At 41.7% G+C, this 23,259-nt stretch overlaps 1 protein-coding gene across 3 annotated transcripts in view; it reads right to left on the bottom strand.

The window, feature by feature from the left end:
- LOC126281827 (15-hydroxyprostaglandin dehydrogenase [NAD(+)]-like) overlaps nt 1–23,259 on the bottom strand; it is a 211,435-nt gene that overhangs the window by 5,527 nt on the left and 182,649 nt on the right. For all 3 annotated transcript variants that reach the window (XM_049981060.1, XM_049981059.1, XM_049981056.1), the window contains one exon: nt 17,656–17,807. In XM_049981060.1, the coding sequence (XP_049837017.1) occupies nt 17,656–17,807 (152 nt within the window). The remainder of the gene's footprint in view (nt 1–17,655; nt 17,808–23,259) is intronic.

The following is a 23,259-nucleotide window of genomic DNA, read 5'->3' as shown; positions in this document are numbered from 1 at the left end:
CTAAGGGGACATTTCATATGGCGACCCTACCAGGATACCTCACTGGAAACTTCTGATTTTTTCTTGTAGTTTGTGTAATTAGTGTAGCTATTGTTTATTGCTGGTGTGTAATTATAGAGATAATTTACTTTGTAGTTGTAGTTTTTCATTGTTGTACAGTAAAACAGTAGTGGCATGCATGTAGATTTGCACCAAGTATTTCGCAGCTGTGCTTGCAATTAACTAGATATTATTTTCAGTGCTATGTTAATGTGTTTTCTTATTTTGCTCAAACTGTGATTTTCTGTATTATCGTGTGAAATATTGTGACAATAATGGTTTGAGAAAAACGTAACACTAGGCTCCAAAGTAAACTGAGAAATAATAGTGACAACGAGCGTAGCTCATTAGCACCACTGTATAATGAATTAACAGGCATTCAAAGTAGTAATTTGGTAACTGTGGATAGGGAAATGGAGTGGGCGGCAAATAATGGCGTAGACAGTGAAACAAATAGTGAACAGGGAAGCATTATCGATCGATCGGTCGGCAACAGCTCGCCTCAGGATTCCGAAATGACAGGACACAATCTTGCAAATACTGTAGATTCAGATTTTGCATCCTCACCGTTTTCTCAAATAAGTCAAGACATTTTCTGCTTTTCAAAATGCGAATATTGCCGGTTCAAATGCACTGCTGAATAGAATTGAGGAACATGTTTCAGACACCAGTGCATTGTTATTACAACTGATGCAACAAATGGGACAAAAGCTTCAAAAGTTAGACACAATGGAACAAAATCTTCAAAAGTTAGACACAATGGAACAAAATCTTCAAATGTTAGACGCAATGGAACAAAATCAAACAGCTTCAAAAGTTAGACACCACGCTTGAACAAACACATGAAGGTTTAACTACTGAGTACCTTAAAAACGAATCTAAATATCAAAAAGTCTGTAATGACGTAAAAACACAAATTTGTGAGCATTTACAAACTATTTTTTCGCGTCATGAAAATGCATTACAGAATCACGAAGCACCCATAAAAGAACTGCAAACTATTGTTCATGAAAATCACGACAACTTGCAAGCTAAAATTGCCTCAGTGGCTTCTACCGATTCAGTTACACAACTCGCGAAACCTGAGGAAAACTTAAAGGACACAGTAGATACGATTTCACGACAAATGGACACCCTGAAACTTGGTTCAGAAAAACACACTGAGGAAATAAGTTCACTATCGGACAAAGTAGCCGAACTTTGGGATCAGTTCACTAACTTATTTGCAAAGGTAGATGATGATCTAAATGACACAAGACCCGTAGCCTTCAATGACACAGAAGACTACGAACAAATTAGGAAATTCAAAGAAAATCAGAATCAAATTAATTCGCAACACAAAAGCGAAATCCGGGAAGTACAAGATCAGTTGGCACAAATAATACGAGAATTACATATTTCAGAGGAGACTTGCACTCCAACACGAGAAGAGGCACATAGAAATACGGAACAGCGACAAAATAATAACACAGGGAACTTCGGAAATTATGAAAGAAATTGGCAAGGTACACCGAATTTTGAGATGGAACCGCCAAAATGGCGTAACAATGACCGACATGTGACTCGCCGACATGATGACTTTGACTATAAGCTGTTTATTACTACACGTAAATTCAAAACATTTAAGAATTCCGGCAACGACATTCATCGACAAGCGTGTCTTCATCAATTCTCTCATTGTTTTCCTCCCAACTGGTCATTAGAGCACAGATTAGAATTTATGTGTGGCTATTTAGAGAATGAACCAGCTGTAAGAATGCGATCGGTAATTCACGATTGTTCCAGTGAAGGAGAATGTTTTCATGCCTTCCTCTCAGCATATTGGTCTCAAGCTACACAAGACCGAGTAAAACATAGCATCATAATGATGAAACATTTCGAACAATCTTAATTTTCCAGTCTTGTGAAATATTTTGAAAACATGTTGCACAATAATCAGTACCTGTCAAACCCATACAGACCCTCAGAACTCATCCGCATTTGCTTAATCAAATTGCCTAAACATTTACGACATATTATTTTGGCAGTACGTTGCAAAGACGACATTGAAGCTTTCCAGGGACTCTTACAAGAATTAGAAATTGACAAAGACAGTCGCGGGATGCGAAAACAGGAAAACAATAATGACAGGTCACATCCGTCACAATTCCGCGATGACAGAAATAATAACTGGACATGACAAGGCTATTCTTACAATGTAAATCGTGACCAAAACAGACAGCACCCGTATGACAACCGTTGGCAGAGTAGTAACAATTACAGGGAAAGATCACCTCTCCGCTCTAATGACTATCACAGAGACAATCAGAGAAACAGATAATTTGGGAACCAAAATAATTATTTTCAAGGGAGACAGAATAACTTCAGACGCAACCATTCAGTTACGATTCCGGGAAATTCTCCACCACATGACCGACAAAAAAAGAAACTATGTAAACTATCGACAAAACGACAGACCTGAATTTTATCAGAACTGGCAGGATTCAAACAGGGCAGAGCCCTCTCGACAAAGTGAATTTGTAGAAGTTAGATCTCCAAATCCAAATAACGACACGCGCCAACAAAGAGACAATAGGCAATGCCTTACACCGCTGGCAGCCACAAAACGTAATTATGAAGCTGACGACGTAGCTGCCTTGGCTAGTAATTACGTAAAAATGGGAGACATTAGGGACATCTTACTCCAGGAACACGACGTAAAACATAACAACATTGCATATCCTGTAATTCAAATTACAGTAAATGGCGTAAAATTTATGGCAGTACTTGACTCTGGCAGTCCCATTTCAGTAATTAGTGAAACAGCCTTTAGCAAATGCAACAAATCGAACGATTGCCCCACACTTCCGTTACGTAAGATTAAATTACAAGGTGGAATCGTTGGAAAAAGTAGATGTACGCCAACAAACCAACTTAGAATTCTTTTGTCAAAGCCACTGTTTCTCTATGAACTTCCTTATCGTTCCAGTATTGTCAACAGAAATTATGTTGGGAGTAAATGCTGAAATAAGTTTAGAAAAAGGAGGTAAGTCAATAGCTTTGAAATTTGAAGATTGGCTCTCAAACCATGACGAGGAAATTAATCGACTTTAGCTTCTGTTAGACAACAGTTCGGAATTTTCGACGGAACTGGACACTAACAATCACTCTGAAAGTAATGATAGGGATGATATTGACCGGGTATTTGATACTAATGAGTTAATTCAGAATAAAATTCAAACAATTGAGAATTGTAATGACACTGATAGGCAGGTACTTTTTGAGATTTTACAAGCACATTACACAGTTTTTACTCACAAAACAGGGATTTCAATACCAGTTTCGTGTTCGTGAGCATACTAAGTTTTGTGTTAGACCATACGTAGTTCCAGCACATTATAGGGACCGTGTTAGAACAGAAATACAATCTATGCTTGACGAGAGAATTATTGAGCCTGCAGTAAGCTCATACAACAATCTATTACATGTTGTTGAGAAGAAAAATGGATCGATCAGGCTTGTCTTAGATTCGAGGCAAATCAATACTATCATCATTCCTGAAACAGACAGGCCGTAAACGATGGAAGAAATACTTCAAAATTTTAATGGTGTAAAAGTGTTGTCTTCTATTGATCTCAAATCCAGCTTTTATCAGATCGAACTTCACCCAGAATGTAGAAAATACACAGCTTTTCTTTGTTTCGGCATTTGTTATCAATTTCGGAAACTTCCTTTTGGTTTGAACATTTTTTCGGCAGCATTCATTCGTGGGCTAAATTCGGTATTACCTGAGTTCTTAAAACGTCACATCACCTTATATGTGGACGATATTCTGATAGCAGAAGCCTCATGGGAACAACATAATCGCATTCTCAACAGTGTGTTACGTATTTTTGCAGAATCTGGAATTACAGTTAACTTGGAGAAGTCTGAATTCGGTAGGACAAAGGTGAAGTTTTTTGGACATATTATTTCTTCTGAAGGCATTCAGCCGGCTCCTGAAAAGTTAGAAGCAATCAGAGCCATTCCAGTTCCATCCACAAAAAAACAAGTCCGCATTTTTCTAGGTCTCGTAAATTTTTACCGTCGTTTTCTGAATATTCAAATTCTAGTTACACCAAAACTTCGTTCCCTCACTAGAAAAAATACTAATTGGAACTGGGACGAACAAGCACAGCTGGAATTCAATTCTTTGAAAGAGGCTCTACTTAACGTATTACTAGCTCATCCAGATTTGTCTCAAGAATTCTGCCTTGGCACGGATTCTTCTAAAGTTGGTCTTGGTGCCCATTTATTTCAAGAAACCATAGAAAATGACACTACTGTTCAGAAAACCATTGCTTTTGCTAGCCGAGTGCAAACAGAATCTGAAAAAAAAAAATATCCCGTTACTTTAGCTATCGTTTGGGCCTTTAACAATTTCCGTTTCTTTCTTTCTGGTAAGCACGTAAAAGTATACATTGATCATCGTGCATTACAATTTCTTATGTCTTCAAAATTAAATCATGACAGGTTAAAACGTTGGGCATTGTTTCTACAAGAATTCCTCTTCACAATAGTCTACACTCCCGGCAAGGAGAACATTGTTGCCTACGCACTGTCACGCGCACCGGCTGGGCTTGAGAAAAGTAAGACAGAAGGCAACCTCGATAAAAATTTCAGTATTCTTTACATTCAGAAAGTCGCCTTCGAAAACTTCATCACCACATCTTTAAAGGAAATTGCTCATGAACAAGATAAAGATCCGATTTGGAAAGACATAAAAAGTAAATATCATGAAAAGACACACAGATTCGGCATTATTATCTGGTTAGAAACAACATACTCTTCAAACAAACAAAAATGGTTCAAATGGCTCTGAGCACTATGGGACTCAACTTCTGTGGTCATTAGTCCCCTAGAACTAGTTAAACCTAACTAACCTAAGGACATCACACACATCCATGCCTGAGGCAGGATTCGAACCTGCGACCGTAGCGGTCTCGCGGTTCCAGACTGCAGCGCAAGAACCGCACGGCCACTGCGGCCGGCACTCTTCAAACGCTGCACTGTTGATGACAAGCTGTGGGTACTTTGCGTTCCTGACGATTTTGTTAATAAGCTCATTTGGTACATTCATTTCAGCTACGCACATTTTGGCCCAAGAAAATGTTGTCATATTCTTCGGACGACTTGTTATTTTAACAATGTGGAAAAGAGAATTCAAAGAGTCTTTTCTATTTGTAAACTTTGTCAAAAAGCTAAACCATCTACTGGAGAAAAAGCCATTAGTTGGAGAAAAAGGAGGCCATTAACCTCGCTATTGACATTCCTTTCCAGAAAGCATCGCAAATATGACACGCTATTTCTTGGAAACGTATGATTATAATGTGGAGCACGTACTTTGTCCTACTTAGTGAAATGCTTATAAATTGATGGGAAATATTCTTACATCTGCACACCTGATTATGACAAGTGTCTTTCTACGAGTGTTGAGAGAATTTCTACTGACTTATAAAATGCCATATGGCTAGTGAATGACGTTTATTTGCTCATTTTGTTTAACGTCTAGTTTCTAGCTGCACTGCAGCATTGGTTAAAATAAAATTTAATAGATTACTAATGTAAATATTTTCTGTCTACAGATCCAGTAAATAATAATTTTATGATCTACGTTCAAAAAAATGAGGGAGCACAAAAAGACATTTCCCTTCACAAGAATTGCATACATAATTTTGTCAATGACTGGGTAATTTGTTTCGTAGAGTAAGTCAAGGTGATGCATCACTCTAGTGTTAGGATGTGACATAGTTATTAGATATTCCCTATCTTTATTGTAATATTTTTTCTGCTTGAGCTATGTCATATTTAGGTATAAGTTATTGCATTTGCTGTTGCTGTTTGCCAGGCATAGTGCTACTGAATGTCACTTTGTATTACTCTGTTAAGCCAGTTTTTCTACTGATTTATTTTTCTTGTTGCTGCACATTGGCTCATATTAGTTGTAATGTTGCATTTGCTTTGCTAACTTAGATATACTGCTGCTTACTTTGCCAATTTCCAATTTTTTGTCATTGCTGTTTGTATTAATTGTTTTGTGCTGCTACATTGCCTCGTCCCTTAGTTTATGCATCTGAGCTCAGTATATTTAAGTTAGCTTAAGATAGGGTAGGCTATATAAGAGAACGAGTTGTGATGAATTGGAAGAAATGCATTGAGAAGCTATAAGAAAATGGTTTGGCCAAAAAAGTATTTTGAAAGAGGATACGAACAAAAAAGTAGGTTTTACGGACGACAGGATTAGGTAGGATTTTCTTGGAAATAAATGATGAGGTAAGATAATGGGAAATAAATAATGAGGTAAGAAATAAGTGAACATATAAATACAGAAAGTATGCTTGGATAGGATTCTTTTTGGTGGAAACAAATGTTGAAATAAGAGGATCTATGGAATGAAGTTTTGGGTTGGACTGCAGTACCAAATGTTACACTGAAAACAATCCTGTCCTTTCCTTTTGTGTTTGGGTACCCTTGTGTCTTTATGTGTTTATCTGATAAGCGTTATGTTGTAGAATTTTTCTAATAATGTGTTATTTACTTTGTAAAGATGTACAGACATTATTTATTCTGTTCTGTTTCAATGCTCTTGTGTGAAATTAATGTTTCGAAAACTATTCTCATTATTTTATTTATTTATGTCATAATTCCTGTAACACTGATGTACATGTTTATTTCTATTCATTTGTAAACCCTGTATTACTACAAATGTTATCTGTATTACTAAGTTTTTCATGAAGTTTTCTGTACCTTTGTAACTGTGTTCTCATGTTATAAAATCGTAATTGACACTAGTTCATCAAATTAAGTTACATTTCACAGCACACGTTTCTGTTGGTCATAGTATATGCACAGTATATGAAAAAAGGGACTGTTAGTGTTTGCACGTGTGTTGATAATTCAGCAAGGGACTGGTTAACAGAATCGCTGGTTCTAAGGACATACCAAAAAGTTGTGAGAGCACAAGAGGTGGTTTATGGCCTTGCTATATAGTACAAGACTCTTCAATGGTGATTGTGCACCTGCACAATCGCAACAGATGGCTGCTGGCCGTCTCTACAAGGACTGAAGTGGTTCTGCACCTTTGATGACTTACCAATACCATTATTTCTACAAGGACTGCCTCTGGTGGCCCACCAATACCATAATCTCTACCAGGACTACAGTGGGTCTACTCTGTGATGACCTACCTACCAATATTCTTCAAAGTTCGACTGACTCTGCTGTGGGTTTGCTCTGTTGTGTCCCATTACCAGTCTGCATGTCAAGAGTCAGCACTGTCTTTCCGTTGGAAGGACAACACTACTTCTTGGAGACTGCATGGAAATCCATTACTTCCGTGTGCATTTTCTATTACCGCTCAGAGTTTGAGAAAAACATTGCACTGTGATGAATGTTCAGGACTGTCTTATGGACTGTGAGAAAATCTTTGCTTTTCACCAACAGTGTATCAATAAGTGTGTGCATCTGATATCTTTGTTATTGTAATTATGAAATTTTTTTTCAAATTTGCATTGACCACTGCCAAAAACAATTTGTAAATTTTTTTGTGGGGAGCATGGAGGCTATGGAAGCGCCATTCTTTTGTAGGGATTTTTGAAAGTCAGATTGCGTTGCCCTAAAAATATTGTGTGTCAGTTTAAGCACAATAATTTATAATTTTTCTTAGGGGACGTTTCATGGGTAGTTCTTGGAGTAGATTCCGAATGTTCAGTTAGAAATGGGGCTTCCTGTTTGAAAATAAAAGTTGCCCCCCCCCCTCAAAAGATGGAAGTGGGGGGGGGGGGGGTTGGTGTGGCATGTTTTAGCACAGATTGATGTCCCCTTTGAAAATATTAACTTTTCATCTGGAACATTTTTGGTCCATACATTGTGTATTTTTCAAGATATTTATTTGTTCCAGGTTAAAACAAACATCCAGTAAAAATCAAATGTTCTTTATGAAACATCTACAAAATATTTTACACGATTATAAACTGTAAGCAGACCCTTATCCCTGACGTGCAGTCGTCAAGCTCGCTTACTCACTAAGTCCGTCAGACACTAAAAATTCAGGTCAATCTTTACTTTAACGCATATAAACTGTAGCCAGAGATGTTAAGACCTCCGTACACACGCAGTTTTTTTTCAGTTGAGAGTGTTCTACAGGGTGTTACATACGCTTTGCGATAAACATCTTGGGTGATACATCATTTCAGGGGGACAACTTTTATTACAGAGTAAACGTTCACTAACTTCCCAGCTACGAGATTTTAGTGAATTAGCGGCGTCTACTTACCATGAGTGCTGATATTACCTAATCCAATAAAATGATTGACTGATTTTCAGACAGGCAACGATAAGAATAAGTGTCTCTAAGCCGAGAAAGATATTTTGGAAGCCAAACAGGAACTTCAATTTTGCACAGCCTACCGCCGTTCGCGTGGTGCAGATGACTGTCTGATAGGCAACACAAATTGCACACGAATGCCACATAGTGCCTGTTCCCCGCCGCCGTTCAGGGGCATAACCGATACAAATGGACGCCTAACCACCAGGAAGTGGCAGCGAACATTTTGAGTCCACACTTGCGCAAGAAACATCGCAACATCTACAAATAATTAATCAGAGCAATTAAATTTCGGTAACACATTTGTATAGGTGACACATTGAAGTGATTAACATTGCATGTAGGCACGAAATAAGTGATTGCAAATGTGAAATGCTGGTACATTAATAACCGGTGAATGGAAGCATGCAAACGTGCTTGCGTTCGGTTGTACAGGTTAGAGATAACTGTTTGTGGGATGGAGTTCCATGCGTGTTGCACTTGGTCGGGCAGTTCATGGACGGTTAATGCTGTTTGTGGATGTGGGTGAAGCTGTCCGGTGATATTCCATGTGTGCTCGACTAGAGACAGATGTGGTGATCGAGGAGACCAAGCCTACATGTCGACACTCTATAAAGCATGTTAGGTTACAGCTGCGATATGCGGGCGAGCGTTATCCTGTTGAAAAACACCCCCTAGAATGACGTTCATGAATGGCAACACCACAGGTCGAATCACCAGATTGACGTATAGATTTGCAGTCAGTGTGTTTGGGATAACCACGAGACTGCTCCTGTTGTCATACGAAATCGCACCCTAGACCATAACTCTAGGTGCAGGTCCAGTGTGTCTAGGAAGCAGATAGGTTGATTACAGATCCTCAACTGGCTTGCTTCTAACCATCTTATGGACATCACTGGCACAGACGCGGAACCAGATTTCGTCAGAAAACACAACAGACCTCCACCCTGCTCACCAATGAGCTCCCACTTGACACCACTGAAGTCCAAAATGGCGGTGGTTCGGGTCGGTGGAATGTACGCTACAGATCTCTGGCTCGGAGTTATCCTTGTAGTAATCAATTTGTAACAGTTTGTTGTGTCACTAGTCAACTGCTGATCAAATTGTTGCTGTTGATGCAGTACGATGCGACAGAGTTATACGCCTCAGTCGTACCTAGCCACCAGCGAGGTGGAACCACCTGATGATGTCGGACAGTTGCTCCGAGGAAATATTGTGGAATTTGCACAACGTGATCCGGCGGCAAACCCGTGAAGACTATTTACAACATATGAAATTTATTATGTCCACCTATATTTCAGTCATGAAACAGTGAGATCCTGAGTGGTAAGTACTGCTTTTCGAAATTATCAGGTTCAGTTTAGGTAAGGATCAGATCAGATTTCATTTTATGGACAGAAATTACATTTCACAAAGTAGTGTTACATTTGTGAGTGTGTTATTCTGTGTTTAGAGCTTTGTTTAGTAGGATTGCACTTGTAAATTCACAGATTATTGTTCAAATGGTTCAAGTGGGTCTAAGCACTATGGGACTTAACATATGAGGTCATCACTCCCCTAGACTTAGAAAATGGTTCAAATGGCTCTGAGCACTATGGGACTTAACATCTGAGGTCATCAGTCCCCTAGACTTAGAACTACTTAAACCTAACCAACCTAAGAACATCACACACATCCATGCCGGAGGCAGGATTCGGACCTGCGACCGTAGCAGCAGCGTGGTGCTGGACTGAAGCGCCTAGAACCGCTCGGCCACAACGACCGGCTTAAATTATTGTTAAAGGAACATTTTGGCGACTTATTTATTTATTTTAAAAAAAATTGATTAGCAATTTTATGAAACATTTTTGTATTGTGTTAGCTATTGTGTTGCATTAGGAAGTCATGTATGGTGACGTCATGCGTTGTAGCACTTCACTGTACGGCGCAATTGAATTTCACAGAACAGCTTATTTAATGTATAGTTACGTTTGCAAATCATTTTGGGCAAGTTAGTTAAAATTCAGTTATGTGTTTAAAATTAAGCGACTCATTTTATCAGATAGCGTTTTCGTAGTTAACGCACTTGCATTGTTCAGGACTACAACACAGAGACACGAGCTATAAGGAATACCAGTCCTCTTTACTCCTGTTTCACTTCACAAGATTAGACATAGCAAAGTTACAAAAATTGCTTCAGCTTTTGGAGTCTCCATCAAGTAGACATGGCAGCAGACATGGAACGAAAAAGACCGTGCACTACTGGGATCGTAACAAGACAGTATAGTCCGCAAGAAAATATAACGAAGATGCTGGGGGAACTTTAATGGGAATCTTTGGTAGAAAGGCAACGTCACAGTCTGTACACGTTAGGCACCCCGGCCAGTCCCTGGGACACTGTGGCAAGTTGTCTATCAGTCTTAGCAGGAAACTAGACGAGGACGGAGCGGCCTTGGAAAATATTCCAAGAAATTCGTTGCGCAGTTCCGCTCTCCAGACTCGTTTGTCGGCATCTGCTCACACAGCTGTGCGCCAGTTAAAACATTACAGAGTAATGCTGCTCTTCGACTGTCCAATTTTGATATTATTGCTCGATTTAAGTAGGGGAGAGTGTTAGTACTTTTGTACACTTTTCAGACTTTTCTTATTCCACTGTTTAAATGATGGCATTCGCTTTTTATGTGCTGCAGTCTTTTTCTGAAATTACTCTTCGGAAAATTAAGGTTTCTCTGAAAATCAAAACATGTTCCTAGGTTGAACTTGGACTTGTACCCAGGAACAAATATTCCATTGATATAAAAGTGTTGTAACTGAAAAAAATGTTGTCAGTACTGTGTTTAATGGTTAATCTGTTACTACACACCAATTATGAATCAGAGTAATCTAATTAAACAGAAGTATCATCATAAAGTAGTGTTAGTACTTTTGTACACTTTTCAGACTTTTCTTATTCCACTGTTTAAATGATGGCATTCGCTTTTTATGTGCTGCAGTCTTTTTCTGAAATTACTCTTCGGAAAATTAAGGTTTCTCTGAAAATCAAAACATGTTCCTAGGTTGAACTTGGACTTGTACCCAGGAACAAATATTCCATTGATATAAAAGTGTTGTAACTGAAAAAAATGTTGTCAGTACTGTGTTTAATGGTTAATCTGTTACTACACACCAATTATGAATCAGAGTAATCTAATTAAACAGAAGTATCATCATAAAGTAGTTACAGGCTTAAAACATTTTGAAATGAAGTTGCTGAAGAGTAACACAAATTTCCATTTACAAGACTGGTAAAATTGTTAAGACGTTAAAGAAACCCAGTTCATCTGCAAGTATCACATGTTTAATGGTAAAGACCTTCTTCTGTGTCAAGGTACACGATGGTGCACGACCGATGAAGTATGGCTTAACTGTCCACAGGTTATATAAATAGTTCTAAATTTTACTCAAACTGAACGATTAATAATAAATTCCAAATAGCTTTGATATATTATACAGCACTTCTATTTTTTGAAATCGAAATATTTGCAAATTCTGCGCTAAACACAACTTCGTGTTTAACAACAACAAAGACAATAGAAAATGGCGGAAACTGCTTATACGGTCTCAAGTGACCACTAATTCTTCTCATTCTAAAATCAGTCACCAGATTGAAGTACCAACCAAAAAATTTCACGTGTTCCTGGTAAACTATCGTGTAGGTGCTACACTCTCCCTCAGTTTAATCTGGCTTTTATAATCTTGTGAGAGGTTAACTCTGAAATGCTCATTCATACTGTGGAGAAATATTTACAGGATATGCGACCGTGCAGTACAGCTGACGTTGGATTTCTGAAAATATGCATCACTTCCTTTAGGAGTCTGTGTATGATGTAAAACTAGGAGTTTGGCATGTATTTAATGCAACTCGAGTACTACAGATACATTTCTCCTAAACAATAACTTCTTCAAGCGGAAAAATGCTACTATTGGAGCACAAAAGAGGCAAATGTGCTCCTTTTAAAAACACCGACGGAAAAGTGGGATACCAACTGCCTCATTCTACCTTTCTCTGCAACTTTAAAAATTTTCGCAAAACTATTGGCATGCGAACATATTTGCGCTCTGTTTAACATGCAGCTCATCTCTCATTCCCACAAGCTCCCCTACCGGAAACTCGCTCACACCCACTAGTTCATATCTGTCCATTCTCACTCGTTCATTCAGCCCAACTTATTGTCATTATCTCTTTGTGTCTCTCTAATTGTCACTGTCGTCTGTCTTACACGTGCAGTCTCCTTCGTCCTGTCCAGCTCATTGTCAATGCCTCCCTCTTGCTCTCTCTCTCTCTCTCTCTCTCTCTCTCTCACTGCTAGTATCTCATTCCTGCTATCCTATTGCTGTTGTCTCTCCTCGCGGTCACTATCTCTCTCTTCCTCGTTGTCATTGTCATACAATCACTCTTTCATTATCACTGGCTCTCATCCACTTCCACATTCTCCTTCTCTCTATTCCTGCCTCACAACCACTGTCTCCTTCCCTCTCAACCTAAAAAAGCACGAATACGTTCGCATGCCAAACTTTTTATGGACATTTTTAACGGTGCTGAGAAAGGTAGAATGAGGTAGGTGGTACCCCACTTTTGAGTCAGAGTCTTTTAAACAGCAGGATATTAGCTTTTTTTATGCTCCGGCAGGAACATTTTTCCGCTGTGGCCTTATTTTCCCTGCCACAGCAGGGTATGTCACTCATATGAAAAAATCCTTACAGGCTAGTTCAATTTTGATAGTTTAATTATGTGAAATTGAAATGAGGCAAAATTAAATTTACACGTCAGAACGGAATTTAAGTGCACCAAAATTTTGCATGTGCTTCCCAGAAACCTTTTCATGACAACGGAGACGCTTTACAGCATATTTATGCATATTATTCAGCTTATAAACTACGTTTTCGCCTCACACCGGTTTTTACTTGTACAAGTTGGGTAGCTTTGAGCCTCGGTATCTCAGAAAAGGATGAAGATATCATGCAAAGTTTCAAGGTCCTTCGACATTGTGATCTTAGGAATGTATCGTAAAAATTTCAACGATTTGCTGAGCATGGCCATCGTGGAATCCGTGGCTCGATTTTAATACGGAAGATGGCAAAAGGAAACCTTTTTGGGGGTTTCTAAGGAACCGGCCAAAAACTAAACGTGTCTCGATGAGCCCATTGAAGCCCGCCGTAGCCTACATCAAATGTAAAGAGAACCAAACGATTTGCTCCATTTGCCTAAGCAGGAGGAAGTGTGTAACATTTATCCTTTTACCCTGTAGTGCAGGATGGTGACAGTAAGAAAATTCTTGTGTTAGGTATACAGATAGCCCAAAGGCTAGCCAAAACTCTTAACCCTATGTCTCTGTCACGAATAGAACCCGAGATACAAACCCCGGGAAAATCCCGCTTCTACGCGCGGCGTTTTGGAACCTAGGTAGCGTGTGCTGCTGCATGTATACTAATAACGTACGTGAACAATGTACTGCAATGCTTTTATCATTTTTCTAAGCAATATCGCTAGGGTTATTCCAATTAGGACAATACCAGACCAATCACTGCCAATTCTTCATTCCATTCGTAGACACTCCGTTATGGCAAAACACTGTTCCCGTACTGTACCGGAACTCTTCGATGAATTTTGGCCCCTGATACGCCTTCCGACCACAAAAAATGGATCACTGAACGCTGCTCTTATTTGGTGCAATTATACCGCGGAGCAGCCATGATTAACAGCACCGCAGCGATAACGAAACTATCCTAGCAGCTTGAAAATTGCAAAGATATAACAACAAATGAACAAAGCATGCTTCATCAACGTAAAACGACAGTACTACCAAAATATAACTAAACTGCGGACAATAATTGATCTACCCTCCTACAAATATAAGCACACAGGAGACACTCAACCATAGGATCCATCTGACATGGAGAGAACAATACAGGCACTGAAAGACGGCACCGTTTTCAAACTTTCTGCAACCACCTTTAGAATCTAAAGGAATACATTGAAGAGGAGAGTTCTGAAGAAAAATCTATGTACTAGTGAAAAAAAAATGTTTCTAGAGGGTTTCATTCCGTTTTTATCTCAAAACAAGAAAAGGAAATTTACGAGCATCTCCTATTGCTGGACAGAAGATTTTTCGGGATTACGGCTAAGGATATGTGATGCCTAACATGTCAAATGGACGAGAGGAATTATCTTCTTCATAGTTTGAATTAGATCTGTATTTAACGTCCCGTCGACAATGAGGTCATTAGAGACGGAGCACGAGCTCGGATTAGGGAAGGATGGGGAAGGAAATCGGCCGTGCCATTTCACAGGAACCATCCCGGCTTTTGCCTGAAGCGATTTAGCAAAATCACGGAAAACCCAAATCAGGATGGCCGGACGCGGGTTTGAACCGTCGTCCTCCCGAATGCGAGTCCAGTGTGCTAGCCACTGTTGAATTAGGAGACCAGAATGGCTGGAAAGGGCTAAACCGCTCGTTCCCGGAAAAGGTTTCCAACATTGAGGTTGAGATCAAATGCTCAGGATATGCACTGTGTGGGCCCAAACAGACCGCAGCCACTACTGAGGAAGAAAGAAACTATTAGTGCGAAAACTGAGCGTAAAATGTTTTGAATTAACTTACTTTTTGTTTATAGTAATTATGAATTTTCTCTTCAGAAATGCTGTAAATACACCGAGGTGACAAAGTCATGGGACAGGGAGATGCACATATGCAGATGGTGGTAGTGTCGCATACACTAGGACAGTGCACTGGCGGAGCTCTCATTTCTACTCAGCTGATTCATACGAAAAGGATTACGGCGTGATTGTGGCCGCACGAGGAGAATTGAGAGTCTTTGAACGCGAAATGATAGTTGGAGCTAGAAGCAGGGCACTTCTCATTTTGAAAATCATCAGGAAATTCAATATTTCGAAATCCATAGTGTCAACAGTGTGCCGAGGATACCAAAATTCGAGCATTACCTCTCACCAAAGGCACTGCAATAAAAGACTGCCTTCACTTAGCGACTAAGAGCAGCGGCATTTGCGCACAGTTGTCAGTGCTAACAGACAAGCAACTTTGCGTGAAATAACGGCATAAATCAATGTGGGCCATGGCAGCAGACGACCGATGCGAGTGGCTTTCCTAACAGCAGCACATCGCGTGCAGCGTCTCTCCTGTGCTCGTAACCATATAGTTGCACCCTAGACGACTGGAGAACCGTGGCCTGGTCGGATGAGTCCCGATTTCAGCTGGTAAGACCTGATGGTAGGGTTCGAATGAGGTGCAGACCTCTCGTAGCCATGGACCCAAGTCGTCAACAAGGCAGTGTGCAAGCTGTTGGTAGAGGCTGTGTTTAAATGGAGTAGACTGGGTCCCCTGGTCCAACCGAACCCATTGTTGACTGGAAATGAATACATTCGGCTACTCGGAGATCATTTGCAGCTATTCATTGATTTCACCTTCCCAAACAACGACGGAATTTTTATGGATGACAATGAGCCATGTCACTGGATCACAACTGTTCGTAACTGGTTTGAAAAACATTCTGAACAATTCGAGCGAATGATTTTGCCATCAGATCACCCGACGTTAATCCTGCACCAGCAATACTTTCGCAGTTATGAACGGCTATAGAGGCAGCGTGAATCAGTATTTCTGCCAGGGGCTTCTAAAAACTTGTTGAATTCATCCCACCTCGAGTTGGTCCACTACGCCGGGCAAAGAAGGTATGACACGATATTAGGAGGTATCCCATGACTTTTGTCACATCAGTGTATACACAAAAGAGCCAAAGAAATTGATACACCTGCCTAATATTCTGCAGGGCCCCACGAGCACGCAGAAGTGCTGCAACACGATGTGGCATGGACTTGACTAATGTCTAAAGTAGTACTTGAGAGAATTGACATAATGAGTTCTGCAGGGTTGTCCACAATTCATAAGAGTACGAGGGGGTGGAGATCTCTTGTGAATAGCACGTTGAACCGTATCCCAGGTATGCTTAATAATGTTCATCTCTGGCGAGTTTGGTGGACAGCTGAAATGTTTACCCAGAATAGTGTTCCTGGAGCCACTCTGTAGCAATTCTGGATGTGTGGGATGTCACATTGTCATGATGGAATTGCGCAAGTCCGTCGGAATGCACAATGGACATGAATGGATCCAGGTCATCAGAAAGGGTGCTTACGAACGTGTCACCTGTAAGAGTCGTATCTAGACATATCAGGGGTCCCATATCAAACCAACTGCACATGCCTCACACCATTACAGAGCCTCTATCAGCTTTAAAAGTTCCCTGCTGACATGCAGGGTCTATGTGTTCATGAGGTTGTCTCGATACTCATTCAATCACTCGATACAATTTGAAACGAGACTTGCCCGACCAGGCAACATGATTCCAGTCATAAACAGTGCAATTTCGAGGTTAACGGGCCTAGGCAAGCGTGAAACTATGTATCGTGCAGTAACCAAGGGTACACGAGTGGGCCTTCGGTTCCGAAAGCCCATATCGATGATATTTCGTTGAATGGTTCGCACGCTGAAATTTGTTGATGGTACAGCATTGAAATTTGCAGCAATATGCGGTAGTGCTGCACTTCTGTCACGCTGAACGAGTGTCTTCAGTCATCGTTGGTCCCGTTCTTGCAGGACCTTCTTTCAGACCACACCGATGTCGGAGATTTGATGTTTTATATAATTCTTGATATTCATGGTACACTCGCGAAATGGTCGTACGGGAAAATCCCCACTTCATCACTACCTCGAAGATGCTGTGTCCCATTGCTCGTGCGCCGACTATAAGACCACGTTCAAACTCACTCACATCTTGATAACCTGTCATTGTAACGACAGTAACCGATCTAACAACTGTTGTCTTATATAGGCAAAGCAGCACGACACGTAGTTTCACGCTTGGTTGGGCCCGTCAACACAAACAGTAGACTGTTGATGACTGGAAACATGTTGCCTGGTCGGATGAGTCTCGTTTCAAATTGTATCGAGCGGATGAACGTGTATGGCTAAGGAGACAACCTCATGAATCCATAGGCCCTGCATGTCAGCAGGGGACTGTTGAAGCTGGTGGAGGCCTTGTAATGGTGTGGGGAGTGTGCAGTTGGTGTGGTACAGTACCCCTGGTACTTCTAGATACGACGCTGACAGGTGACACGTACGTAAGCTTCCTGCCTGTTTACATATCTTTCTATTTGAATACGCTTGCTTATATCGGCTTCTTTGGCGCTTCAGTGTAGTTGTGAGCGAGTTTATGTAGGGGCAGACAGCGGCACTCACTTCTGATGTGGCAGCTCTGCGAGTTCCTGCGCGGCCAGTTGCCCCATGGAGGACATCTGAGGGCCTCCTGCTCCATCCACCATCGGAGTCTCCGTCACGCCAGGGCATATGGCCATGACGCGCACTCCCGTACGTTCCCAGTGGTATGGCATCTGCAACAGAGGGCAAACCGGTCAATTGACAGGGGCGAAAATGTACTATCTTATAGAAAGAATCTGAAAGGCCCATCATGTAACGCTGAATTGACCAATAGATGTCACGAGAGGTGGACGTGCCAGTATAAGCGGAAGCAATAACAGCAGAGTGGGTCAGTGAGGAGAGGTCTGTGACTTTGAACGTGGAAAAAGAAATTGTGGTAAGATCCTATGGGACCAAACTGCTGAGGTCATCGGTCCCTAGGCTTACACACTATTAAATCTAACTTAAACCAACTTACGCTAAGGGTGACACATATACCCATGCCCGAGGGAGGACTCGAATTTCCGATGGGGGGAGCTGCGTGAACCGTGGCAAGGCGCCCTGGACCACGCGGCTACCCCGCACGGCCCGAACGTGAGCTAGCCATTGCATGTCACCTGAGTAAGAAATCCCTCAATGACATTTGAACCATTCATAAGCTCTCCACGTCGACTGCTGATGATGTGACTGTGAAGTAGAAACCTGAAGGAACATCCCTAGCTAAATCAAGACCAGGCAACCACATGTGATGACAGACAGGGAGCAGTGAGCATCACGTAGGGTAATTTTTTACAACGTGCACGGTATCAGCGGAAGAAATCACTCGTGAGTTCCAGAGTGCTACCAGCAGTCCAGCTAACTCACTGACTGAGCACTGGGAGTTTAAAATGAATTCAGAGCCATAGCCGAGCGGCTCCTTACAAGCCACACACTTCTTCTGTCAATGCTAAGCGACGCTTGAGAGGTGGTGTAAGAGCGATGCCACCGGACAGTGAGCGACTGTAAACGAGTGGTTTGGAGTGATGAATCAGGCTACACCTTTGCGCAAACCGATGAATGGGTTTGGGTTACGCAAATTCCTGGGGAATGTTACGTGCTGTAATGAGTAGTGCCAACATTGAGGTACAGAGGAAGTGCTGTTACAGTGTGGAGGTATTTTTCGTCGTTTGTGTGTGGTCCTTGCGCTCAAGCCAACGCATAAGTCCCCAATTATATGAATACGTTTTACGTCGTCGTGTATTGTGTACAGTAGAGGAACAGTTCGGAGAAGATGACTGTATTAGCATTACAATGCGCGCTATCATAATGTGAGGCTTTGGTTGTGGACAATAACTTTCCTGAAACAGACTGGCCTGCCCAGATACCCGATCTCAACCCAATGAAGCACCTTTGGGATGAGTTAGAACGCCGACTTCGCTCCAGATCTAAGAGTCCAACATCGCTATCTTCTCTGGACTCGGCTCTTGAAGAAGAATTGCTTGCCATTCCTCCACAGACATACAGATACCTACTAAAAGTGTCTCGATCAGGGTACAAGCTGTCATAAAGGCGAAGGGTGGAGACACCCCATATTATTGTCCATTAATAGGTGTCCGGATACTATGACCAGATACTATACAAGTTCATGTAGAGGCATTCCTTAACTATTGTGTTTGTGTTCTGAAGGAAAGGAATTTGAAATAAGAATTATTTCAAGTGACTTTTTCTATTGAAATGTTATTTACTGCACAGTCTGTGAGTTGCGCGGAGTACCCCATTTTGCTCTCTCACGATGTCTAATGACTACTGAGGTCGCTGATATGGAGTACCTGGCAGTAGGTGGCAGCACAATGCACCTAATGTGGAAAACCTATGTTTCTGGGGGTGTCCGGATAATTTTGATCACATAGTGTATATGCCTCTGTACAACATCTTTTTCGAATTTGTTGAGTGTTTTGTACCTTAATGTCCCATATCCCTCTAGTTTCACAAACAAGAGTGCATTTGATTTGGGCTGCACAGGAAATCACAATGAATGTATGCAGTCGATGGTGAAAATGTGGACGTTCTAAATAAAAGAAATATGTAAGTATCAGGAAGCTTTTACTGAAGTTATTTCTTTCCAGAGTAGTCTTACAGGATATCCTGCGAATCATTGATGAAGGACATCAGGCAGATTCCATTGTCCTAGATAACAGCTTCCCAGACATGCGTATAGCCTGAAGAGGTCGTAAGTAATAGGATCCGGTACGCTGTCTTGGACGGCGAGTGTTCGTCAGAGACAAGGGTATCATCAGGAAGCAGACCGCACTTATACTCTATATGCATAAACGTTCTGGGGGCGAGGGTGAGCCGCAACTGCATATGTTTGCCGGTGACGGTGAGGTTTACGGAAAGGTCTCGTCGTTTCTTCAGGAGTACGCAAGATGACTTAGCACAATTTCTAGTTGATGTGATAAATGAGAGCTATCTCTAAATGTAGAAAAATGTAAGTTAATGTACATGAGTAGGAAAATCAATCCCGTAATGTTCGAATACTGCAATAGTAGCGTGCAGCTTGACACAGGCAAGTTGATTATATGTCTAGGCGTAACGCTGCAAAGTGACGCGAAATGGAAAGAGCATGTAAGGAATGTAGTGGGAAGGCGAATGGCGATTTCAGTTTATTCGGAGAGTTTTCGGAAAGTGTGGTTCATCTGCAAAGGAGAGCTCGTACAGAAGACTATAACCGAGTAGGCGTTAAGTAGATCTCTGACAGTTTATTGAGCTGGGCGCAGCAGCTTTAGGCGGGCCGACCTCAAACAATAACGTAACGCGATGTTGTAAACTTCTCTATGGCTACGTCACTGTGGGTGACAACCTTTAAGACGGTTACTGTTTTTGCCCACAGCCGTTAAAGCTTCGCAGTTGAAAGCTCGCAACAGCCTTGCGATCTGTCAGGGACCACCTTACACCGTCTCGATTATAGTGCAACCCGTTCTTGAGTACTGCTCGAGTGTTTGGGATACCAACCAGGCCACATTAAAGGAAGATATCGAAGCAATTCAGAGACAGGTTGCTAGATTTATTACCAATAGTTTCGAACAACACGCAAGTGTAAGGAGATGCTTCGAGAACTGAAATGGGAATCCCTGTAGGGTCGGTGACGTTGTTATCGAGGGACGCTATTGAGAATATTTACAGAAGCAGCATTTGAAGCTGACTGCAGAACGACCTACATTTCGCGTAAGGACTACGAAGATAAGATAACAGAAATTTAGGCTTTCACGGAGGCATTTGTACAGTCTTTTTCCCCTCGCTCTGTTTGCGAGTGGAACAGAAGGAAAACGACTGGCAGTGTTACAACGTACCCTCCGCCACGCACCGAACAGTGGCTTCCAGAGTATGTATGTAGCTGCAGATGAAGTGAAACGTCGACGATAAAATTATTGTATTTCAACGGCTTATTTTAACTGGCAAGATTAGGATTATCAGACCATCTCTTACATCCAACCAGGCCTTTAACGTATTTTACATCACATTCATTACGATAAATATGTTATAAGTTGTATTTAATATTGAAAATTATAAAACTTCTATTCGCAGAAAGAGAAAAAAATGAACACGATTTTCAATTGTTCATTAGAAGTGCAACAATGCAAAGAAGTTTCATGAAGGTAGATCTACAGAGTGACGGCTAGAAGCAATGGGCATGAGAGGAAGGATGGAAGACGGACAGAGAGGAGAAGTGATAAAAAAAAAGTTATATAGAGAGGGGGAAAGGACGTGCCGCGAATGACTGAGAAAAGAAAAGAGAACGAATCGTAAATGGTAAAAAAAATAGGAGCATATTTTTCGCTGTTTTAGAGAGACGCCAGTTTTAGGAAAAACGTTATGAAAGTGACAGAAGATAGTGTTTAAACTTTTCCATAAGAGCAACAGGCCATTTACTCGTGAGCGGAGTCCAGGGTAGTTTGTTACAGAGGCGAGTGGTGGCAATGGAGAAGCTTGCGAATGTTTCTATCTCATAGCTGGACACAGTTAGGGCACAACATAAGTAGAGAATACAAGCTTTTGAAATGTGGTAAAGGATGCTGTAGGTCGGCAGAGTTATTCATTGAAATTAAAACGTGTCGCCGCGCATATTTGCCGCTTTCCTTGCGGATATGTGAGAGGTGTGTCGTATGTACATTCGAGGAGTGTATTTGAGTGCAATGGAATGCATGTACGCAATTGTGTTATATTTGTGTGGTGTGATGCCGATGAGGGAAGGGAGAGACTGAAGTCCAGCGCCGACACGTAGCGTGCTCCTCTCGAACAGCACCAAGCGGACCGGCAAGCTTAGGACGTCCTCATCCGACAGGTGCATCGTCATTAATACTGTCACATGCCCCTAGTTCGTGAGACAAAGCGGCGAGGCTTGAATTAAATCCTGGACACTGGCGCAAAGACTGATCACCAGGGAGCTTATGTCTTCTGAACTTGTAGGCCAAATACCGGCAGCGAGAAATGTTATTCACCACCAGGATTCGGAGCGGAGCACAGTGCGCCACCTCGCTTCAAAGTCTGGACAGAATTAAAAAATAAAATGATTCACCAGTTCCGATATGACATTAGTCCCTCGAAATCCTGTGCATATTGCACTGGAGCGTATTTGTCCATTGCTGCGGTGTCGTTCCGGTCTCTCGTCGATATGATATATGCCGTGACAGCTGACGGTAAACGGTGAATCGGCGAACACCAAATTTTCATTTTATTGTTTGTACGGAATATTTAATATGTGACAGCTGTCGTGCCTAGTTATCAGGACAAAATAAGATTGGTGCCACTCGAATAGGTATGTGTATGACATTTTAACCGATTTAATTCGATTTAAAGCTAAAATGTTACCCATATTTTCTGATATCATTGGATACAAAATTTCCTCTGCGTCTCTCCACTTTTGTAAATGGCTCTCCTAGAGGCTTCATACACTCCTGGAAATTGAAATAAGAACGCCGTGAATTCATTGTCCCAGGAAGGGGAAACTTTATTGACACATTCCTGGGGTCAGATACATCACATGATCACACTGACAGAACCACAGGCACATAGACACAGGCAACAGAGCATGCACAATGTCGGCACTAGTACAGTGTATATCCACCTTTCGCAGCAATGCAGGCTGCTATTCTCCCATGGAGATGATCGTAGAGATGCTGGATGTAGTCCTATGGAACGGCTTGCCATGCCATTTCCACCTGGCGCCTCAGTTGGACCAGCGTTCGTGCTGGACGTGCAGACCGCGTGAGACGACGCTTCATCCAGTCCCAAACATGCTCAATGGGGGACAGATCCGGAGATCTTGCTAGCCAGGGTGGTTGACTTACACCTTCTAGAGCACGTTGGGTGGCACGGGATATATGCGGACGTGCATTGTCCTGTTGGAACAGCAAGTTCCCTTGCCGGTCTAGGAATGGTAGAACGATGGGTTCCATGACGGTTTGGATGTACCGTGCACTATTCAGTGTCCCCTCGACGATCACCAGAGGTGTACGGCCAGTGTAGGATATCGCTCCCCACACCATGATGCCGGGTGTTGGCCCTGTGTGCCTCGGTCGTATGCAGTCCTGATTGTGGCGCTCACCTGCACGGCGCCAAACACGCATACGACCATCATTAGCACCAAGGCAGAAGCGACTCTCATCG

The sequence above is a fragment of the Schistocerca gregaria genome, chromosome 7 (assembly GCF_023897955.1).
Source record: "Schistocerca gregaria isolate iqSchGreg1 chromosome 7, iqSchGreg1.2, whole genome shotgun sequence".
NCBI classification, from domain to species: Eukaryota; Metazoa; Arthropoda; class Insecta; order Orthoptera; family Acrididae; genus Schistocerca; species Schistocerca gregaria.
Note: the sequence above shows the minus strand (reverse complement) of the source record. Positions and strands in the feature narration are given on the sequence as shown.